Below are 22,422 nucleotides of genomic sequence, written 5' to 3' on the forward strand. Positions count from 1 at the left end.
GAACAGCTGCATAATCTGGCATCTAAATGAGCTATGCAGAAAAGAACCATCTGGGTGGTTTTTTTTCCATACATTCGTGAAGTTGCCTGCCCCATTTTTCACAACTTGAAACACAATAAGACGACTAATCGCAAAAATTAAACATTGTTGCAAAGTATAAAGGATTTTTTTTAAATTAAGGAAGTACCTCCCACAAATGCTCCCTTGCTTAATTTATGCTAAAAATCCCTTGCTGAAGATTTTGCTCCGGTGTCCGTTTGTCATCATGGTGCACAATGCAACGTTTGTGTTGCGTTGTCTGCTAAAAGCCACGTGGACTCTTTCTAAGCGCCTTTCAAAACTATCAAGTACACTTTACAGTCACGGTATAATGTACGTTTACGTTTTGTAGCGTCATAGATTTTGTTAGCTTTCTTCTGGGGCTATGGTTCTGTCAACCTACTTTGGAAAAGGATATTCAAATGCACGAACGACCTTATAACGCTCGGAAAAGTCTGAAGCACGAAACAGGCAAATTTGCATACTCGGCACGGCAGCCAATCAGAAGCCTGCTTCGGACTTAATCGTGACTGTAAAATATACTTGAGAGTTTTGAAAGGCGCTTAGAAAGAGGAGTTCACGTGGCTTTAGTAGTTTGCTTAGTTGTACGCTCCGGGCAGACGTTATTTCAAACACTGCTAAAATCTTATTGAATTAATTAGGAATAGTAAGCATATAAATCAATAAGAGTGGGACTTCTTACCTTTTGTATATCTCTGCGGATGAATTAAGAATAGTAAGCACACAAATCAATGAGAGGGTGAATTCATCCCATTGATGGCATCTCTGGAGAAATTAATAGTAAGCACACAAATCAATTGGAGTGGGACTTCTTACCTTTCATCGCATCTCTGCGGAGGAATTAAGAGTAAGCACACAAATCAATGAGAGTGAAACTTCTACCTTTCGTCGAATCATCTCTGCGGATGAATTAAGAATAGTAAGCACACAAATCAATGAGAGGGTGAATTCATCCCATTGATGGCATCTCTGGAGAAATTAATAGTAAGCACACAAATCAATTGGAGTGGGACTTCTTACCTTTCATCGCATCTCTGCGGAGGAATTAAGAGTAAGCACACAAATCAATGAGAGTGAAACTTCTACCTTTCGTCGAATCATCTCTGCGGATGAATCAAGAATAGTAAGCACACAAATCAATGAGAGGGTGAATTCATCCCATTGATGGCATCTCTGGAGATATTAATAGTAAGCACACAAATCAATTGGAGTGGGACTTCTTACCTTTCATCGCATCTCTGCGGAGGAATTAAGAGTAAGCACACAAATCAATGAGAGTGGGACTTCTTACCTTTCGTCGCATCTGCGGATGAATTAATAGTGGGCGCACAAGTCAAGCTAGCTAGCTATTTGCTATCTATTAGCTATCTATTGACCTAGCTACCTATCTATTTGCCATCTACTATGGTGAGTATAGTTTTTGCTTTTTTGAATGTTGCTGTGCCGATTACCATTTTGTGTTTGGGAGCCTTTTACTGAGCGAGTTGCTTGTTCTCTAGCCACAAAGGGACATATGTCTTCTTGTGCCGGTCCCAAGCCCGGATAAATACAGAGGGTTGTGTCAGGAAGGGCACCCGACGTAAAAACTTGGCGGGTGACAATAGAATAATAAACAAACAAATGGAAGTGGGAGTTGGGGCTTGTGTCCCCTTGTGGCTACAGAACAAGCAATTCTATTAGCTTAATAAAGATGAAGATGCTCGATAAAAAGGCAATGACAGCAAGGATAATAGTCGGCAATAACAAAGGGAGAAAATCAATGCGTTTTGGCAATGAATTACACGATTGAAATTATAACGCAGCATTTTTTTAATCAGTCTATTTCAACTACAGTGTTAATTAACCCCTTAGAGCAAGAAATTTTGGACTTTTTAAGCCCCCGCAAAAGAGCTTCCAAATTGCACTGACTCAGTATGCTGAAGGCAGGTGACACATTCTACCATAAAATGAAATGAGAGAAGCGCTTTAGAATGTTCACGAAGCAACCTGATTGTGCACTTTTTTGCTTTACCAATTCCGTATTTGCAGTTTAAATGGATTGGATTTGAAAATGTTTTCAATCAGATTAATTGAAAAAAAAAAATAGTATTAAAACATTTTGACGGTTGCAGCCCTGCATTTAAGAATAATAAACACACAAATCAATAGGAGTGGGACTTCTTACCTGGGGTTATATCTCTGCTATCTTGATTGGCCAACAGCGAGCGGCGCCATCTTTAAAGATCCTTCGAGAACAGCACAGCAGTGGCCGTCTCCCTCTGATTTCGTTTTCGCGCTAACTTCGTTCCGAGCCACTTGTTCGTCCTTGTACTAGTAACTAGTCGCTTTTAGGGTCTATCTTTTCTTCGCGCGCCGACCTTTGCTGACGTGTGTTCAAACAATTTCTCTGAGCTTTTTTTTTGTTGAAAAATCAATTTCACTTCACTTTTGTGGTTTGTGCATTAGCCCTTAGCCAGTGGGTGACACGCGTTTTTAAACGAAGGCCTGTTTTTTTTAAATATAATTGATCGAAATTGCTGAATTGATTAATAAATCAAAAGTTGTAAGTTTGAAAAATGATTGGTTCCGTTTTCCGTGTGACACGCCTGTCATGGAACGTCACTTCCTTTCGACAACGTCTGTGTTTCGTTGCTACGCAACGACCGCTTCCTTATAATCTTTGAGCCTTTGTCTGACCCCCCACCCCCCTCAAAATAAAGGGGTTTTGATCCGCGTCCAGCTGTACTTGTGTCGGAGTTTCTTGTGACTGTTACGCTTTTCCCATGGGATGGAAAACGCGCCGCACCGGACAAACACGCTGGTGACGTCGTGCCTTCAGCTGCCGGCGGAACGGCACACCGGGGCGCCGCTGGCCTCCTCCGAGCGGGACGAGGGGTCGCTCAATTCGGGGGAAGTTCATTGGGACAACCGCCAGGAGGACGAGGAGGAGGAGGTGGTCAGTCCAAAGTCGAGCGAAATGGCCGTGCGCCGTGATTTTCTTTTAATCATAATAATAATAATACATTTCATTTATCAGCGCCTTTCAAAACTCTAAAGGTCACTTTACAGTCACAGGATCAGTTTTTCTGTGGGTGAGTAGCGGCAGCCACACACGCCACCTTCACTAAACCCGGAACTAACTCAAATAGATCAAGTTAGCTAGCTAGCTAGTTAGACAGCTAATAGAGAGCAAATAGCTAGCTAGGTAGCCAGCAATGGTGACCCCGTTCAACCGGGAATAACTGAAATAGATCAAGTTAGCTAACTAGCTAATAGATAACTACGTAATATATAGCCACCTAGCTAGCCAGTCAGACAGCTAATTTTCCACTGGTGTAAAGTACAGACGAGTTGAAGAGAACTGGCATTTGTCCAAATGTTGATTGAGTCACAGTGGAGCCAATCAATACGTTGATGCGCCATTTTGCCCAATTTGTCAAAGTGCAAGCGACTTTTTTGGGGCTTTAGTGGGCTGGTGGCCGCTTTATTTTTTCCTGGGAGAGATTGGACAGCATGGGGGGAGTCACGTGACTAATCCCTCACCCCACCCGGCACCGGCGCCATGTTAAGACCCCCTCCCCTTCCACCTATTGGGCCTTCTGATAGCCAGCCATCTAGACAGCTACATAGCTAAGGGGTAGCCAGCTAGACAGCTAGCCCGCCAGCTAATAGATAGCCAACAGATAGCTAGCTAGATAGCTAGCCAGCCAACCAGATAGCTACATAGCTAATACATAGCTAGCGAGGTAGCCAGCCAATAGAAAGCTAGCCAGATTGCCATATTGCTAATGGCTAGACAGCTAGCTAGACAGCATATTTAATATACTCCGGTGCAATTTATACATGGGAAAATACGGTCCTATTTGCATCCTTCATCTGGTCGTGTATCTTTGGTTTCAATCTATTAGCCACCTTTCTATCTAGCTTGCTATCTATTGGCTATATAGCTAGTTACCTAGCTATTTGAGTCAAGAAACATATTAGCTAGCTCACTAGCTATTAGCTATCTAGCTTGCTATCTATTAGCTATAAAGCTAGCTACCTAGCTATTTGAGTCAGGAAACATATTAGCTATCTAGCTATATATTAGCCATCTAGCTATCTAGCTTGCTCTCTAGTAGCTATATAGCTAACTACCTAGCTATTTGAGTCAAGAAACATATTAGCGAGCTAACTATTAGCTATGTATCTAGCTTTCTATCTATTAGCTATATAGCTAGCTACCGAGCTATTTGAGTCAGGAAACATATTAGCTATCTATTAGCCATATAGCTATCTAGTTTGCTATCTATTAGCTATTTCGCTAGCTACCTCGCTATTTGAGTCATGAAACATAATAGCTAGCTAACTATTAGCTATGTATCTAGCTTTCTATCTATTAGCTATATAGCTATCTACCTAGCTATTTAAGTCAGGAAACGTATTTATCTATTAGCCATCTAGCTAGCTAGCTAGCTGGTCATCTATTAGCTATATAGCTAGCTCCTTACCTATTTGAGTCCAGAATTATATTAGCTAGCTAGCTATTAGGTATCTATCCAGCTTGTTATCTATTAGCTATATAGCAAGCTCCCTAGCTATTTGAGTCAGGAAACATATTAGCGATCTATCTATCTAGCTAGCTATCTATTAGCTGTCTAGATATCTATTAGCTAACTAGCTAGCTTTCTAGGTATTTGAGTTACTTTTGAGTGAATGCTGGCGTGTGTGGCTGCTGTTGCTCACCTGCTGAAAAATTTATCCCGTGACTGTACAGTGACCTTGAGAGTTTTGAAAGGCGCTTAGAATTGAGAGGTACAGTAAAGTCTCGTTATATCTATATCGGTTATATTGATAATACTGCTTATTATGATACTATTTTCATTTCCCGCGCACATTTCCAGTCTTTTTATGTATAATTAGTTCTGTTTAGTACGATTCATGGTTATTACGATAATCCGGTTACTACGGTGCTCCTTTTCATCTCCCGCCGGCCATTTTGCTATGTTTATATCGATACACGCCATCGGTCGCGCCATTGGTCGACTTGGTCACGTGACTTAGTCACGTGTCTTGGTTATGTGACCAGCTCCCACGAGCAGACGCCATTTTCATTTTCATGGATATGATTCAAATACAGAAGAGAAAGAGTAAAGCGTACATGTTTGCAATCGATTAAAGATGTACTGTACTGTATACTGTATCCTATGGAGCCTGGGTGCCCTCTACTGGCGGCTTTCGGATGCAACACGGTTCTCAGACAAAACATGCATACATAGTGTACAGTAAGATGTAAGCGTAGCAGTTTCCTTGTTGCAGTGTTACTGTATGTACATGCCCACTACTGTATATGGATGCAATCGTTTTTGCAACAATGTTTAGTTTTCATTCCATACTGCATTAAAGATCCCCCAGTCACGTAACCAGCCTGTGTGTTTATCCTGTCGACGCAAGCACAATAAAAAAACTAGCGATTGGCCGAGACTGTTGATAGCTCACAGCTTTCATTACTACTGGTCGGTCTTTTTAATAACAAAACGTAGCCGTTATCACATCCAGATACAAACAAGAGCTGTTGTTTCGTCACAGCTGCGCGCCGGCATCCTATTCAGGCACTCTCTCGAACCCTGTTGTCGGGTCCTCCCAAGCCCCTGTCACGTAACCAGCTTCCGTGTTTATCCTGTCGACGCGAGCACATTAAAAAAAAAAACTAGCAGCATAGCTTATACAGTGAGACCTCAACTTACAAACACCTTATCTTACAAACTTTTCGTCTTAATAACCTCTAATTTATGAAAATTAAACCTTATAATAAGCACTATTTTCATAATACACACCTACCACGGCTGGCGGAGTGATCTTCGGCGGAAGCACACGACCGAACAGCGCTCCAGCCAGCGCTACTTTGCACACCCCCTCTCATTGAATGCACACGTCGATCACCGACTTAGAACTTTTTGCTGATAATTTTACTATGATGGGACCGAAAAAAACCCACCACAAGCTCGTTTTCAGCCCAAGAAGACACAAAATAAAATCACCGTTGCTGAGAAGAAGGAGATCATTGAAAAACACGAACGAGGTGTGCGTTTGTGTGATTTAGTGGCCGAGCACGGCTATGCTAAGTCAACCATTGCTCCCATTCTCCGAAACAGAGAAGCCATCAAAGGTGCGTCTGTTGCAAAAGGTGTTTCCGTGCTCTCAAAGCGACGGTCTCGGGCAATCCAAGAAGTTGAAAAAAACTTTATTTTACAGCACAGTTTATTTGTTTAATTACAGTCCTCGTGTAATTAACTTTATGATACAATGCAATGTATTTCTTTCATTACAATCCAATAGCACATTTATTATACATAAAATAAGATATGTTGTGTGTAGTTTTAAGGCTTATTTAGTTAAAAACTATATTTTATGGAAACCCAGGACCGGATTATTCCCATTTTAATGGTTTCCTATGGGAAATATAGTTTTTAACTATATTTTATGGAAACCCGGGAGCGGATTATTCCCATTTTAATGGTTTCCTATGGGAATTTTTTTTTTGAGATACACACTTTTCGCCTTACACACTCTGTCTGGGAACCAATTAAGTTCGTAAATTGAGGTCTCACTGTATACAGTACTGTTGTTTGACACCAATTAAACCATGGATTTAATAGAAGAATTGTGATATCCGAACAACGTACAAGGCAATCGTGGCTGTGGAGGAACTATCTAACAAGCAAATCCTTCATCGCGAAATAGTTTGACGTGCGGCATCAACGTAAGTTATGTAAACGTTGCAATTTTGGTTTTTCATCCACGTACAGTATTTAATTGTGTTGCATCCAGATATCTTTATTGCTTGCAACAATCACTGTTTTTCATGATTGTACATGCTGGTGTTCGTGGCTTCGTGTGAATAGAACTTGAGGATTAGCATTGGTTGGTTGCATTTTTGAAAGGAAATAGTCATTAAAAAGTGTAAAGATGTTTTTATTTTATGCACAAGTTTATTTTTCACTTCACTACTGTACAAAAAAAACATGTTAGATATGCAATCCATGAAGCCAAGGATAAAATTACATGTCATATCAAAGATCCCCCATTTACGTATCCCCCCCCCTCTTTAATGCAGTTCGGCGCAGGACGGATATATCGATAGTACGATTATATCGACATTTTTTCCGACTCCCGAGAATATCGATATAACGAGACTTTACTGTATTATTATTATTAGCGCCAATATTGTTCTGCCTCCCCACCAGCAGGTGGCGCACGGCGACGAGGACCCGCGCCGCGTCTTCGTCACCAACGAGGACTACTACGGCAAGTTGGAGGAGCTGAAAAGGGCTCACCTGCGCACCATGGCCGAGCTGGAAGCCATGTACCGCCGCAAATTGCGGCTGCGGGCGTCGGCGCCGCGCCGTCGCCGTCTGAGGAAGTCTCGCTCGGCCGCTGAGCTGCGGCGAGGTTCCCCCGCCTCTGCCTCATCTTCGTCCGACGAGGCGGCGACGGCGGGGGATTCCCGAGCGCCGTTGTCCCCCAAGGAATTGATCAAGAACATGTGGGCCGGCTTTGAGCCTCCGCTTCGCCGGCCGTCGCCCTCGCCGCCGCGAAGGAACGAGAGCGCCGCCACAACGTCGCCCGATTGCTTCGAGATGACGCGGCGCCGTGGCGAGGCGGAGCTGCAGAACGGCGAGCTGAGACGGCCGCTGACGCCCGTCCGCCTTTACGCGGAGCTGCGGCGCCGCCGCCTGGAACCCAAGGTTGCCGTCCGTCTGGCGGGTCCTATTTGCTATCTATTAGCTGTCTAACTAGCTAGGTAGCTAGCTATTAGTTATCTATTAGCTAGCTAGCTGACTTGATTGATTTGAGTTATTCACTGTTGTACGGGGACACCGTTGCTGGCTACTTAGCTAGCTATCTATTTGCTATTAGCTGTCTGACTAGCTGGCTGGCTAGCTGGCTATTGGTTATCTATTACCTAGTTAGCTAACTTAATCTATTTGAGTTATTCCCGGTTGAACAGGGTCACCGTTGCTGGCTACCGAGCTAGCTATCTATTTACTATCTATTAGCTGTCTAACTAGCTAGCTATCTGGCTGCCACTGCTCACCCGCAGAAAAAAATATCCCGTGACTAAAGCGTCCTTGAGTTTTGGAAGGCGCTTATAAATGAAATATTATTATTATTATTATTATTAGTAGTAGTAGTAGTAGTATTATCTATTAGCTAGCTAGCTATTAGTTATCTATTAGCTAGCCCATTAGCTGTCCGACTGGCTAGCTAGCTGGCTAACCCTCATCTTGCTCCAAGCCGTTCAGTTTCATGGAGCGGGAGCGCCTGAAGAAGGAGCGGCGGCGGCTGAGGCAGCAGACTCCGCCCCCCTCGCCGCCGCCCGGCCAGACCCTCAAAGCCAAACCGGCGCCCAAGTGGGCGCGCTCAGCGGCGGTCGGGCTGAGGGAGGAGGAGCAGCTGTACCGCTGCATCAAGAAGCAGCTGAGAGCCCGCGAGATGCTGCGCGGCGCCTCGGCCCCACCCTCCGCCGTCGCCGAGCGGCTGGCGGAGAGCGAGAAGCGCAACCGGCGGCCCCCCATCGTCTTCAGCCACCGCCCCAGCATCAACGGCGACCCGCCCGACTTCCGGGCCGCTTACGAGCGCTTCCGTCGGCGCGCCGAGGAGACGGCGGAGGTCAGGCCCACCACCGCGTGCCGCCCCTTCCGGCTAGGCGCGGACCGGAGGACCAGCCTGGAGGAGCCCAAGGAAGGCGGCGGCGGCAATGGCGGCGGCAATGGCGGCGGCAATGTCGGCAGCAATGGCGGCAGCAATGGCGGCGGCAGTGGGCCAGTGGCCAGCCGAAGCTCCACCCTCCGCCCGCTCCTTCCCGCCAAGGACACGGAAGCCACCAAAAAACGACGCGAGGCCGTCAGGTACCCCCGCCGCCCCTCCCCCCTTGCCTAACCACCTGTGTAAAGAGCTTCTCCAGAACCCCGCCCACCTCCTTCTATGGCCACGCCCCCTCCAAAGTAGCTTCAAGGTAATAATAATAATAATAATGCATTTCATTTCTAAGCGCCTTTCAAAACTCTCAAGGTCACTTTACAGTCACAGGATAAGTTTTTTTTCTGTGGGTGAGCAGTGGCTGCCATACGCGCTAGCATTCACTCAACCCGGAAGTAGCAAATAGATAACTCATAGCATTGCTAGCTAGGTAGCCGGCAAAAGTGACCCCATTGAAGATCAAGTTAGCTAGCTAGCTCATAGATAACCAAGATAACTATAGATAGCTAGCTAGTTAGACAGCTAATTGATAGCTAGCTAGGTAGCCAGCAACGGTAACCGCGTTCAACCAGGAATAACTCAAATACGAAGATCAAGTTAGCTAACCAGCTAATAGAAAATTAATAGCTAACTAGCTAGCTAGCTAGTTAGACAGCTCATAGATAGCAAATAGATAGCTAGGTAGGTAGCCAGCAACGGTAACCGCGTTCAACCAGGAATAACTCAAATACGTAGATCAAGTTAGCTAGCCAGCTAATAGACAACTAATAGCTAGCTAGCTAGATAGCTAGTTAGACAGCTAATAGATAGCCAGCCAGTCAGATAGCTAATAGCTAGCGAATATATAGCTAGCAGCTAGCTAGCAAATAGATAGCTATTAGCGAGTGAATAGATAGCTATTAGCGAGTGAATGGATAGCTATTAGCGAGCGACTAGATAGCTAATGGATAGCTATTAGCTAGCGAGATGCCCCAATTGCATCTTAGAATCACGAATGTCCAACTGGATCGGAATCCAAACTCAAATTATTTCCGAACTCCAATTTGTGACTTTGACAGCAAAGGTCGCCAACAACATGGCCGCAAAGTCGGGTCGGGGGTGGGGGGGGGGGGGGGGGCAAATTGGGCATAGGGGAGCCCGTTTTCATCTGATGGGCGACCAGTGGCGGGTGAGGAAGCGCCCCCGACTGGTTAGCAAGCGCCCGCGTGTGCGCAGGCGGGCGCTGGAGAGCAGGAGGACCAACGAGCAGGAGGCGACGGCGCGCCTGACGCGGCAACGGAAGCTGCAGAAGGCCGTGCAGGCGCGTGCCAGCGCCAACGACCCCCGCCTGCCGCTCACGCTCGCCCGCAAACTGCAAGACTTCAGGTCAGAACACGCGCGGGCCTTTTTTAAGCTTGAGGGGGGCGGGGCCTCACCGAGGCGTTCTGCATCCAGGAAGCAAGAATGTCAGCGCCGGAGGGAATATCAGCAGGAGATGAAGGAGATGGAGGAGCGCGTGAACGCCAGGCCGCTGCTGCTGGAGCAAGTGGCCCAGGTGGGTTCCCTGGGGGACGCCGATGCTAGCTAGCTCCATGCTAACACAGGGGAACGATATCATGTGACAGAAAAACGCCGGGCGGGCGGCGCACAAGCGTTTTGCCGACACGTTGCGCCGAGCCCACCTGAACGAGGACTTCCTGGGTGAGAAGGCCCCAATGAAGGCCTCGCTCTCGTCTGCTTTGGCCCAGTGAGCCTTCAGAGGACGTTGTCGCTCAGCCGCTAGTTGAAGGTCTCGCCGGATGGCTAGGACCGGGCGGAAAATGGCACTCAAGTCTCTTTGCGAGGACCTGATGTAGGGGGGGGGGGCAAAGCCAAGCCACCAACACCAAAGACTCCTCTCATTTTCAAAGCAAAAAACAACTCAAACTCGCCGCAAGCTTCACCAAAACGACATCGACTCGGCTTGTTTGGTACGGGTGATGCCTCCAACGCAAACCCGAGACCCAGAAAAGGACTTCGGTGTCTTACCGGGACCAAGAAAGGCCAATCGGACTGTGCCGCTATTTTCTAGCTACCTAGCTCGCTATCATTTTGCTTTCCATTAGCTATCTGTCTAGCTACCTAGCTAGCTATCTATTTGCTATCAGTTTTCTATCTAATAGCTAGCTACCTAGCTGGCTATATATTTGCTATCCATTTGCTATCTTGAGAGTTTTGAAAGGCGCTTAGAAATGAAATGTATTATTATTAGCTATCTGGCTACCTAGCTAGCTATTTAGGCAATTTAAAACAGATTATGTCCTTACGGACAGTGTTTTTTAGGTGTTCAATTAGCTGTGATGTTTCGGCGTATACTTCCGCCTTTGTCAGTGTCTGTAAGAAAAGAATCTGTTTTAAATTAATTATCAAGTAGACAGGATGAACTTTACAACTAGCTTGTAGCTGGCTATTAGCTATATGACTATCTAGCTAGTTAGCTAACTGTCTAGCTGGCTATCTATCTATTTGAGTTACTTCCGGGTTGAGTGAACGCGGGCGCATGTGGCTGCCGCTTCTCAACCGCAGAAAAAAACGATCTTGTAACTGTAAAGTGACCTTGAGAGTTTGGAAAGGCGCTTAGAAATGAAATTTATTATTATTTAAAGGACAACCGACATCACTTTTTTGTTTCTTAACTGACATCAGAAAAACGTTTTATAGCATCCAAAATACCCACGTCTTGCATTGCTAGAGAATCAAAACAATGGCTTCAGATTTGGAGAATATGCTTTCTTGTTACACATCCAGTTATGAATATGATTCAAATAGTTCTGAAGAGGAAAGCATACATGTTGAGGCAACATTGGGGGAAAATCTCTCACCCAAAAAAAGGCACAAAATGGCGACCTCCTGTGGCCACCTCCATTTCCACAGGCTGATAAATTCCTTATATGGAGCTTGGACACCCTCTTCTGGCAGCTTTTGGGTGCAACACGAGGTCCCCAGACCAAACAAGTACATCAAAATACATTGACGTGATGGACCGCTATAATGCGTCTTTTTTTGGGTCAGGGGTGTTCCTTTAGTGACGTCACGTACGGACTCGTCACCAACTCAAAAACAAGACTTCCTGAATATTCAGCGCGAGTCTTAAAACGTAAAATATAGCTATATGCGGTGGAATCTTATTAAAATACGCTCAGTAGAAGTCATTTGAAGCGATTTTAATAATTATGGACACAACTCGTCTGGAGACGTCGGTTGTCCTTTAAAGAAATGAAGAAAACGAATTGACACACATTCGTGTAGCACAGTGATCCCCAATCTTTTTTGCGCCACTGACCGGTTTAATGTAAGACAATATTTTCACGGACCGGCGGATAAATACAACAAAATAAAATGATTTTTTTTGCATTTTTTTTTCTTTCTTTTAAATATAATAATAAACGTGAATCCATTGTGTATTTTATACAACTTTATTAGTAGAGTCCTGGTAACATCGCGGCAACAACAACAGATGTAACATCGTCTCTCCCCCTATGGTCACCATGCTAATGTTTAAACGTGCCTTCAAAATAAGCTGCTATAGTAGCAAAGTCAGCAATAAAGCGTCTATAGTAGCCAGCCAGGCCTAAGAACGACCTCACCTTCTTCTTGTTAAGGGGTTGGGGCCAATCTTGTATAGCCCGTAGTTTTGCTTCTTGAGGCTTCACCAGCCCCCGTCCTATAGTGTAGCCCAGGTCGTTGGTCTCGCCAAATGCCAACCTGCACTTTCTCGGGTTTGCTGTGAGACCTGCTTTTCTGAGGGAGTCAATCACAGCTTGCACTCGGGGTAAGTGACTCTCCCAGTCGGGACTCTGTATGACAACATCATCCAAGTATGCTGCTGCGTACCTCTTGTGGGGGGTGAGAATCCGATCCATTAGGCGCTGAAACGTGGCGGGTGCTCCATGGAGACCAAACCAACTCAGATAATAAATAAAATGGAAATTATGTAAATTATTTATTCTTTCTGTGCAGCCCGGGACCAAATAACCCACGGACCGGGGGTTGGGGACCTCTAGTGTCGCATATGTCACACTGCTACAGAATGTTACGACAGGTCGTAAAGCAGCGGTGACGACACTTCCGCAGGTAGACGAACATGGTGGCACAATAAAGACGTTGACATAACACTACGCGCGAAAAAGATCATCTCAGACTTTTGCCCGCCTCCCCCATCAAAAAAATTACTGAATTTACTTGTGTACGCAATGAGAAAGGCGGAGTGGGTGAGAAAAAACGAGACGACACGCGTGTGGCGACCATGCCGGAAGAGAGTCCGACGTCACGATAAAATATCGCGAGACCTCTGGGGAAAAGCCGAACGTGTTGCTAGAGTTCACCGAAGACTGCCGAAGAGCGGCGCAGGCTGCGTCAAACGCTGGCCCCGCCCCTAATTCCCTCCCTTCATTCCTAGTTTTAAACATGGCGGCCGCGTCCACTCTCCCAACTAACGTTCAGCCGCCAGCCAATTGACTCGGCCGCAGGTCTTTCTTCTCCCCCCTGCTCTCGGATGCCAAGGTCGGTCGCCGACACCGAACTCCGAGCCCCGGCAGGGCCGTCGCCTCACGCGGACGGGTCCCTTCGCTTTGTCGGCATCATTTTCTGGAGCCCCAGCGGCAGCTTGGAAGTCAAAGGCCTCCCTCGGGCCGCCCAGCAGCCCTCGGCCGACCGGAGCGATGGTTTGACGGGGAGCGGCCGAGCTGTCCTCAGCGCCAACGATGTGTGAAAACTGCGCTGGGCTGGTGGAGGTTCTGAACGAAAGTGAGGAAAGCGACCTGCTGTCTAATGTTGAGCGTGCACGCGCACGCTCAACATTAGCTTGCCGGCTAACGTTAGCTCCTTACATCTTATTGTGTGCGCGCGTGTGTGTGAGAGTGTTGTTCAGTGTCGATTTGAAGGCCGGGCAGCCTTTTAGCTTCACCGGCGTCCTGTTGTCACGCTTGTCGGGCAGCTCGGGGCCTTGTTCGCCCGCCAGTCTGTCAAAAACGCGAGAGCGAGACAAACGTCCTGCGCCGAATCAGTCAGTTGTCGTCGACGGCCCCCAAACAGCTGAGGACGCCAATATTGTGTCTTGTGGACATATCCAGCATTTCCTGTATTTTGTTTTTCCACTTATTTCTTTCCTTTAATCTTTCTTCCATCACTTTGCTGGTGTGAAATGTCCATTTCTCCACGGCCAGACTAAGAAAGGTCGACGGCTAGGTTAGCTTGGCTAAGCTAGCCCGTGGTTTTTGATGTTTGCCAGCTTGAGCGTCTTTTGTTTTTGGCCTCGCTTGACTTGGGGGGACAAACCCGCACGATATGGACGCGGGTCACGTAGCCGTGACTTTTTGTTCAACTCGCTTGCCGAAACGAGTCGCTCTCGCGGCCGTTAGCTCGCCGGCTAACGCGAGCGGCGTACAACCAAGCGAACGTCTCTCTTGATGTGTCTGCTTATGAACCCACATCGCTAACCGCGACCACGCGAGAACTATTGCAAATTTCACGACAGCAAAGTGATGAAAGGAAAGAAAGAAGTAGAAAAACAAAACATGGGAGCTGCTGGAAAGGCAGCCACTGTGGCGGCGCCATCTTGAAATCAAAACAACAACAAAAAAACCTAAATAAATAATATGGCAACACAAAGACGCAGAGAGCCATCCACTTTTAAGCACTTGCTGCACCCGCTTTCTGACATGAAGCAGTTTTAGATTAAAGAGGAGAGGATCAAAGCATCCTTTTCACCAGGTGATCACAGACGTTGTGGTGGAATGTGCACATTTGCTAAATGCTAAATGTTGAAAGTAAACATCAAGCGCTAGCATCGTTAGCTCTCAATTCAGTGACAAAACCACAACCCAAGAGAAGCAGAGCAAATGATTTGCAGGAGGGGAGGGGTTAAAGGTCGTAAATCAGTTTTTTTGTCTCCGTCATAAGAGAGCTTGCTCCGCTGCGGAAGCAAGTGTGGGTTCAAAGGTCGAAGCTGCCGGTGGACCGGAAAGGCATAGCTCAATTGTTCTGTCTCGGCTCCAAATATCCAATTCAGAATCCGAATCATCTTGATTGGCCAAGTACAGTGATACCTCAGTTTCCCAATTTAATTGGTTCCCAGAAAGTGTAAGGCCAAAAGTTCGTTTTCGCAACATTTATTTCTCAGAAGAAACCATTAAAATTAGAATACAGTGAGCTTACGAACTTAATTGGTTCTCAGACATAGTGTAAGGCAAAAAGTGTGTATCCCAAAAATTAATTTCCCATAGGAAACCATTAAAATGAGAATAATCCATTTCCAGGTCCCCATAAAACTTTCTAATACTTTCCAATTTTCTAAGCCTTAAAACTACACAAAATATACCTTATTTTATGTATAATAAATGTGCTATGGTATTCTAATTAAAGTAATAAACTACTGTATAATAAAGTCATTTTATTTACCTTTGTGATGGTCGTTGATGGTTTGATGGAATGGATAGCTTTTTGCATAAAGTGTTTCAAGGAGCTCTGGGTTGTCTTTTTATTTCAAATTGAACTGATGGCTAGTGCGTGTTATTTGTGGAGCCTGATTGATGGGAATTTTAACCTTGCAGTCTAAACTCTGCCTTTGAACTATCAAAGTTGAAATCCATTTTGACACTCTGTCTCCATCGTCTGACTGTCTCTTTGATGTTTAAACCACCTCCCCTCACTGCTGCGTTCTTGACCAATCACGTAGCTTTAACTGAAGACTGGGGGTGGGGAATAGAGGACCAAAACAAGCCGGCTGTCATTTTCTGTTTGGAGAACGGGCTTGTTCGCGAACGACACATCACTCATTGTGGCCACTTCGTGTGTATCCCAAAAAATAGTTCGTTTGTCACTGTAATCCGTTCCGAAGTCCCCATAAAACATAATTTTCTACGAAATAAGCATTAAAACGACAGAAAATATACCTTATTTTATGTATAATAAATGTGCTATTGTATTGTAATGAAAGAAAAAACGGTACTGTTAAATCAAGTGGTTTTATTGACCTTTGTGATGGTCGTTGATGTAGTTGCCTCTTGATATCCAGTTGAAGTTGCTGAGCTTTCTGGGCGATAATACCCTCACTCACACTGTCCCCTGCTAGCTGCTTTTTGTTCATCCAAATCAACACAGGTTTTTCCAACCTCTTCTATTGCCTGAGACCGTTGCTGAGACAACACAGAAACAACCTTGTTGGAAAAGGCCTACAGTTGGTGATATTGACGTGAAAGTGACCTTGAGAGTTTTGAAAGCTTACAAATGAAATGATGATGATTATTATTATTACTATTATAAGTACAATGATACCTCAGCTCACGAAATTAATTGGTTCCCAGAAAGTGTGTGTGACGAAAATTTCGTCTTCCAAACATTTATTTCCCATAAGAAACCATTGAAATGAGAATAATCTATTCCCAGGTCCCCATAAAACATAATTTTCTACTAAATAAGCCTTAAAACGACACAAACCTTATTTTTGGTATAATAAATGTGCTATTGTATTGTAATGAAATAAATAAAAGGTATTGTATAATCAAGTGGTTTTAGTGACCTTTGCAATGGTCGTTGATGTAGTTGCCTCTTGATATCCGATTCTGGGCGCTAATTCCCTCACTCACACTGTCCCCTGCTAGCTCCTTTTCGTTCATCCAAATCAACACAAGTTTTTCAACCTCTTCTATTGCCTGAGACCGTTGCTTAGACAACACAGAAACAACCTTGTTGGAAAAGGCACAGACATGTGCCTACAGTTGGTGATACTGACATGAAAGTACAGTGATACCTTCGAATGTCTTCAAATGACTTATACTGAGCGTATTTTACAAAGATTCCACCGCATATAGCTATATTTTACGTTTTAAGACTCGCACTGAATATTCAGGAAGTCTTGTTTTTGAGTTGGTGCCGAGTCCGTACGTGACGCCACTAAAGGACCGCCCCTGACCGTAAAAAAGACGCGTTCTAGCGGTCCTTCCATCACATCAATGTATTTTGCTGTATTTGTTTGGTCTGGGGACTTCGTGTTGCACCCAAAAGCCGCCAGAAGGCCAGAAGAGGGCGTCCAAGCGCCATATAAGGAAAAGCCTGTGGAAACGGAGGTGGCCACGGGAGGTCGCCATTTTGTGCCTCTTTTTTTGGGTGAGAGATTTTCCCCCAATGTTGCCTCAAAATGGCACAAATAAATTATTTAATTGCAAACATGTATGCTTTCCTCTTCAGAACTATTTGAATCATAGTCATAACTGGATGTGTAACAAGAAAGCATATTCTCCGAATCTGAAGCAATTGTTTTGATTCACTAGCAATGGAAGACGTCTTGGCGTGACATCATGAACTGGGGGCGGGACTTTCAGAAAATGCCCAATTCGCAGCTCAATTTTATGCAGATTTTGGACACTAAGTCATTTTTATTGGTGTTTTGCATTTGACTAAAAATATCATACTGCATGTTTTGGGTATTTCAGATGATATAAAACGTTTTTCTGAGTTAAAAAACAAAAAAAGTGACGTCGGTTGTCCTTTAAAACTACACTAAATATATCTTATTTTATATATAATAAATGTTCTATTGTATTGTAATGAAAGAAATAAACTGTACTTAATAATATTGTATTGTAATGAAAGAAATAAACTGTACATAATAATAATAAGTGCCTTTCAAAACTAATAATAATAATCATAATCATCATAATAATCAGAATCATAATAATCATCATCATAATAATAATACATTTCATTTATCAGCGCCTTTCAAAACTCTGAAGGTCTCTTTACAGTCACAGAATCAGTTTTTCTGTGGGTGAGCAGTGGCAGCCACATGCGCCAGCGTTCACTCACCCTTCATAGCTTCCTTGTTAGCGTACTGGGACAGTTAAGGCACACGTAGGTGTTTTTCAATGATCTTCTTCTGCTCGACCGTCATTTTCTTTTGTGTCCTCTTCGGCGTAACACTAGCCTGTGGTGGGGTCTTTTTCGCTCCCATAATAGCAAAAGTACTCCACTCAATAACAAACCACGTCTACAGTGGGGCCTTGGTTTCGGAACTTAATCTGTTCCCAGACAGAGTGTGTATCCCAAAAATTAATTTCCCATAGGAGACCATTAAAATGAGAATAATCCGTTCCCAGGTCTCCATAAAATATAATTTTAAACTAAATAAGCCTTAGAACTACAAACAATATACCTTATTCCATTTATAATAAATGTGCTATTGTATTGTTATGAAAGAAATACACTGCACTGTATAATAAAGTCGTTTTATTTACCTTTGTGATGGTCGTTGATGGCTTGATGGAATGGAGTGGCAGGTCGGAGAAAATTGCTGTTTGAAAGGGGTCACATTCCATCAGGACTGTTATTAAAGAAATAAACTGTACTTTAAAATAAAGTCGTTTTATTTACCTTTGTGATGGTCGTTGATGGCTTGATGGAATGGGGTTCAGACTTCAGACAGAATCAACCTCTTCTATTGCCCCAGACCAGGGGTGGACAACCAGTCAGAGATGAGGAGCCATTTTTTATTATGTTACTGCCCGTGCACGCACGCACACACTCACAATGCGCGGACGCACACACATACGCATGCGCAGACACGAACACACATACGTTTACACGACGGCCATGCACCCACGAACATTGCATGCACGACGAGCAGTCTTAAATGTCCTCCAAAATGTGCAGCGCGCCCTATGGTCGGTACACAGTGAATGAATGGTGTCCGAACGAGGCAGAAAGTAACCGACTCGTCGAAACGAAGTGGGATGTTTGGATCCCCAAGCAGGCGACAGAGACAGAAGATCATTGCAGGGTGTTTATTAACGTAACAAATGGCGCTGGTCCAAAAACAGGTGAACCCGCGGAATCGTAAGAAATAAACTAACCGGCGGTGGTGCAAAAATAGGCACAATCCAGAAAAACTTGGACCCGATCAACACGCACCAAAGTTGAAAAAAGACAGGATACGGGCGAGATACGAGGTGAGCATCAATAATCCGGCACTAGCGAGATGACCGCGACCCGTATAAATGTGTCTGTACTTCAGTGTTTGTCGATTGACAGCAGCTGGCGGAGGTCGGGAGCGGCGGCCCCGCCCCAGCTGTCAACTCGCTCGTGACAAGTTCGGTGTCATTAGTCACGTGAAAGCATCACGTAAATAACGCCTTTGTGTAAAGCTTTGTTACGAAGGATGGTAGCAATGGTGGACTTAGAATATCGGTACCGAGCTCTTTATTTGTAGAATGGTAGTAGAAAGTTACTCTCAGGGAAGTGACACACAGCGTGGGAAATGTGTCAGGCTGAGATTCACAGGAAAGCCGCGGTGCGCACCTGTGACACCACAAACGCACACCTCGTTCGTGTTTCTCAATGATCTCCTTTTTCTCCTCGACTGTAATTTTCTTTTGTGTCTTCTTCGGCTGAACCCATAACAGCAGTATCTGGAAAAAAACTCCTTGCAGGCGATCGACGTGTCTCTCTCACTCTCTCGATCGACGTGTGCATTCAGCGAAAGGGGGTGTGAATAAGCAGGCCGGCTGGGGCGCTGTTCGGTCGTGTGCTTTGGTGCTCTTTCGCCGAAGATTACTCCGTCAGCCGTGGTGGGGGGTGTGTATCGCGAAAAGTAGTGCTTAATCCAAGGTTCAATTTTCATAAATTTAACGTTCGTAAACCAAAAAGTTCTTAAGGCAAGGCGTTCGTAAACTGAGGCCCCACTGTATATGCTTGCAAATTTAATGTTTGTGAGCTCAAGCGTTCATCAGCTGAGGAATCGCTGTATGTAGACCACAGGAGGAATTTCCTGGGAGACTGAGATCCCCAAAGGGGGGCTCTGGTGTTTGACCTCCTTGCTGTTGTGCCCTGACTCTTCAGTTTCGGACGCGGACGGCAGCGAGGGCAGCTTCCAGCTCAAGAAGGAACAAGCGCTGCGGGTGTTGGCTCACATCAGCTCATGGACGCAGAGGTGAGCACCCGCGCTGGAGTGTCGTTTGCTGCATCCCACAGCTACTAATTGCCTTACGATGTGGTTGCCATAGCAATGACTGACGGGTTAGTGTTTTTTTTTTTTTTTTTTTGTCCCTTCTGCCCCCCGCCAGACAATGTCTGTGCTGCCTGAAGGAGTACAAGCACCTGGAGGTGTTCAACCAGCTGGTGTACGCGCTCATCAACCTGGTGGTGAGCCAGATCGGCGGCCTCCGGGACCACCTGTGCCGGCTCCGTCGCCGGGGCGCCCCCGAGGAGGCCGACGGCGACCGACCTGCTGCGCGCAAACCCCTCCGCTCGCCGGCCTCGCCCGGGGAAGACGAGCCCGTCAATGTGGAGCGCGACTCGGCGGAGGAGGACGTGGGGTCACCGGAGGTTGACGTGAACCCGGAACAGGCCGAGACCCGGAGCCCCGAGGAAGCGGCGGCGGCGGCGGAGGACGACGACGAAGGGGAAGAGGAAGGCGGCGCCGGCGCCCTGGCCTCCTGGAGCCTTGACGAGCGAGAGAAGCTGCTGCTGTGCGCCGCCAAGATCTTCCAGATCCAGTTCCCGCTCTACACGGCTTACAAGCATAACACACACCCCACCATTGAGGTGAACGCACACGCAAAAAACACAGTTGGCCGCCACACAGATCCAAAACTTGTCCGGGGGGCACTCTGATGTCGCGTTGTAAAAACCTGCGCAAAATTTGCACGGGCAAAAAATAAATAAATACAGTGATACCTCAGCTCACGAACTTAATTGGTTCCCAGAAAGTGTGTGTAAGGTGAAAAGTTTGTCTTCCAAACATTTATTTCCCATAGGAAACCATTAAAATTAGAATAATCAGTTCCTAGGTCCCTATAAAACAATGGGCCCGACAAAACAATGGCTTCAGATTCGGAGAATATGCTTTCTTGTTACACATCCAGTTATGAATATAATTCAAATAGTTCTGAAGAGGAAAGCATACATGCTTGCAATCGATTAAATAATTTATTCCGTGTCATTTTGAGGCAACATTGGGGGGAAATGGATCACCAAAAAAGTGGCAGAAAATGGCGAACGAGCTCCTGTGAGGAATTCATCAGCCCGTTTCCACAGGCTTATAAATTCCTTTTATGGAGCTTGGTCACCCTCTTCTGGCGGCTTTTGGTGCAACATGATGTTTTCAGACCAAACAAGCACAGCAAAATGCATTGACGTGATGGAAGGACTGCTACAATGTGTCCTTTTTTTCGGTCAGGGGCGTTCCTTCAGTGACGTCACGTACGGACTCGTCACCAACTCCAAAACAAAACTTCCGGAATATTCAGTGCGAGTCTTAAAACATAAAATATAGCTGTTTGCGGTGGAATCTTTGTAAAATACGCTCAGTAGAAGTCATTTGAAGTCATTTTACAAATTATGGACACAACTTGTCCGGAGACGTTGGTTGTCCTTTAAGACCACACAAAATACAGTGATACCTCAGCTCACGAACTTAATTGGTTCCCAGATAGTGTGTGTAAGGTGAAAAGTTTGTCTTCCAAACATTTATTTCCCATAAGAAACCATTAAAATTAGAATAATCAGTTCCTAGGTCCCTATAAAACATAATTTTCTACGAAATAAGCCTTAAAATTACACATAATATACCGTATTTTATGTATAATAAATGTGCTATTGTATTGTAATTAAAGAAATTAATTGTACTGTATAATACGCATCCTTAAAAGCTTCCTTGTAAGCGTACTGGTACTGGGACGCTGAATCACACAAACGCACCCCTCGTTGGTGTTTTTCTATGATCTCCTTCTGCTCGACCATCATTTTCTTTTGTGTCCTCTTTGGCCTAACATTAGCCTGTGGTGGGGTCTTTTTCACTCCCATAATAACAAAAGTTCTCCACTCGATAACGAACCAATTCTGCACTCAAAGAAAGTGGGTGTAGAAAACTAGTCTGTTCGACGGTGTGGTTTGGTGTTAATCCACCCAAAACTAGTCCGCCACGCACCGTGGTGCCGTGTGGTTCGGTTCGTCCGCCGAAAACTAGTTCGTCAGCCAAGATTATATGCTGATTATAGTTTGTGAGTTGAGGTATCACTGTACCTCGATGTTTCGGGTTCAACCGTCGCCACAATGTATTTCTGTCTGGCGGGGTCCTAATGGGACCACCGTTGTTTTTCAGGACATCTCTGCTCACGAGAGCAGCATCTTGGGCTCCTTCTGCGACATGAATGTAAGACAACCGCCATCTTCACGTCGGGTCAAATACAAACCAAAAAGAGAATCAATGCCTGTTATTGTGGTTGACCATTTGAAATTTTGCTTTATGGAATTTCACAAATTTCATTTCGCTTTGGCAGGCCACATTAATAATGAGAATGATAATGATGAGAATAATAATAAATGTAATTCATAAGCGCCTTTCAAAACTCAAGGTCACTTTACAGTCACAGGATAAGTTTTTCTGTGGGTGAGCAGCGGCAGCCACACGCGCCAGCGTTCACTCAATCCGTAAGTAAGGCTGCTAGAAAGCTAGCTGGCTAATAGATAGCTAACATATAGCTAGCTTGGCCTTCACTCAACCCGGAAGTAACTCTGATAGAAAGCTAGCTAGCTATCAGACAGCTAATTCGATAACTAAGTAACTGGGATAGAAAGCTAGCTAGCTAATAGATAGCTAACAGATAGTTAGCTATACCTTCAATCAAC

At 45.2% G+C, this 22,422-nt stretch overlaps 2 protein-coding genes across 5 annotated transcripts in view; both read left to right on the forward strand.

The window, feature by feature from the left end:
• Positions 1 to 2,742: 2,742 nt before the first annotated feature.
• Positions 2,743 to 12,144, forward strand: fam161a (FAM161 centrosomal protein A). 4 transcript variants are annotated; one of them, XM_089006637.1, is made up of 6 exons: positions 2,743 to 2,995; positions 7,266 to 7,766; positions 8,317 to 8,930; positions 9,997 to 10,146; positions 10,216 to 10,315; positions 10,386 to 12,144. In XM_089006637.1, exons 1-6 carry the CDS (start codon positions 2,828 to 2,830, stop codon positions 10,509 to 10,511), a joined length of 1,659 nt encoding a protein of 552 aa, XP_088862763.1. In that variant the 5' UTR covers positions 2,743 to 2,827; the 3' UTR covers positions 10,512 to 12,144. The 4 variants fall into 4 exon arrangements, with proteins under 4 accessions (XP_088862763.1, XP_088862764.1, XP_088862765.1 ...); XM_089006638.1 differs by having other exon boundaries at positions 7,269 to 7,766; XM_089006639.1 differs by having other exon boundaries at positions 2,743 to 2,992.
• Positions 12,145 to 13,181: 1,037 nt separating this feature from the next.
• Positions 13,182 to 22,422, forward strand: part of usp34 (ubiquitin specific peptidase 34) — a 65,151-nt gene continuing 55,910 nt past the window's right edge. Inside the window, 4 exon segments of the mRNA XM_089007138.1 lie at positions 13,182 to 13,545; positions 19,633 to 19,723; positions 19,857 to 20,337; positions 21,896 to 21,946. Of these exon segments, the coding sequence (XP_088863264.1) occupies positions 13,503 to 13,545; positions 19,633 to 19,723; positions 19,857 to 20,337; positions 21,896 to 21,946 (666 nt within the window). The 5' untranslated portion in view covers positions 13,182 to 13,502.

Source organism: Hippocampus bargibanti, linkage group LG10 (assembly GCF_051943395.1).
Source record: "Hippocampus bargibanti isolate YZ-2025 linkage group LG10, ASM5194339v1, whole genome shotgun sequence".
In the NCBI taxonomy this organism is placed as follows: Eukaryota; Metazoa; Chordata; class Actinopteri; order Syngnathiformes; family Syngnathidae; genus Hippocampus; species Hippocampus bargibanti.

Coding starts and splice junctions, on each gene's coding strand:
- fam161a (XM_089006637.1), top strand. CDS start 2,828: ATGGAAAACGCGCCGCACCGGACAAACACGCTGGTGACGTCGTGCCTT. Junction 8,931..9,996: donor AAACGACGCGAGGCCGTCAG/GTACCCCCGCCG, acceptor GCGTGTGCGCAG/GCGGGCGCTGGAGAGCAGGA. Junction 10,316..10,385: donor TGCTGGAGCAAGTGGCCCAG/GTGGGTTCCCTG, acceptor ATCATGTGACAG/AAAAACGCCGGGCGGGCGGC.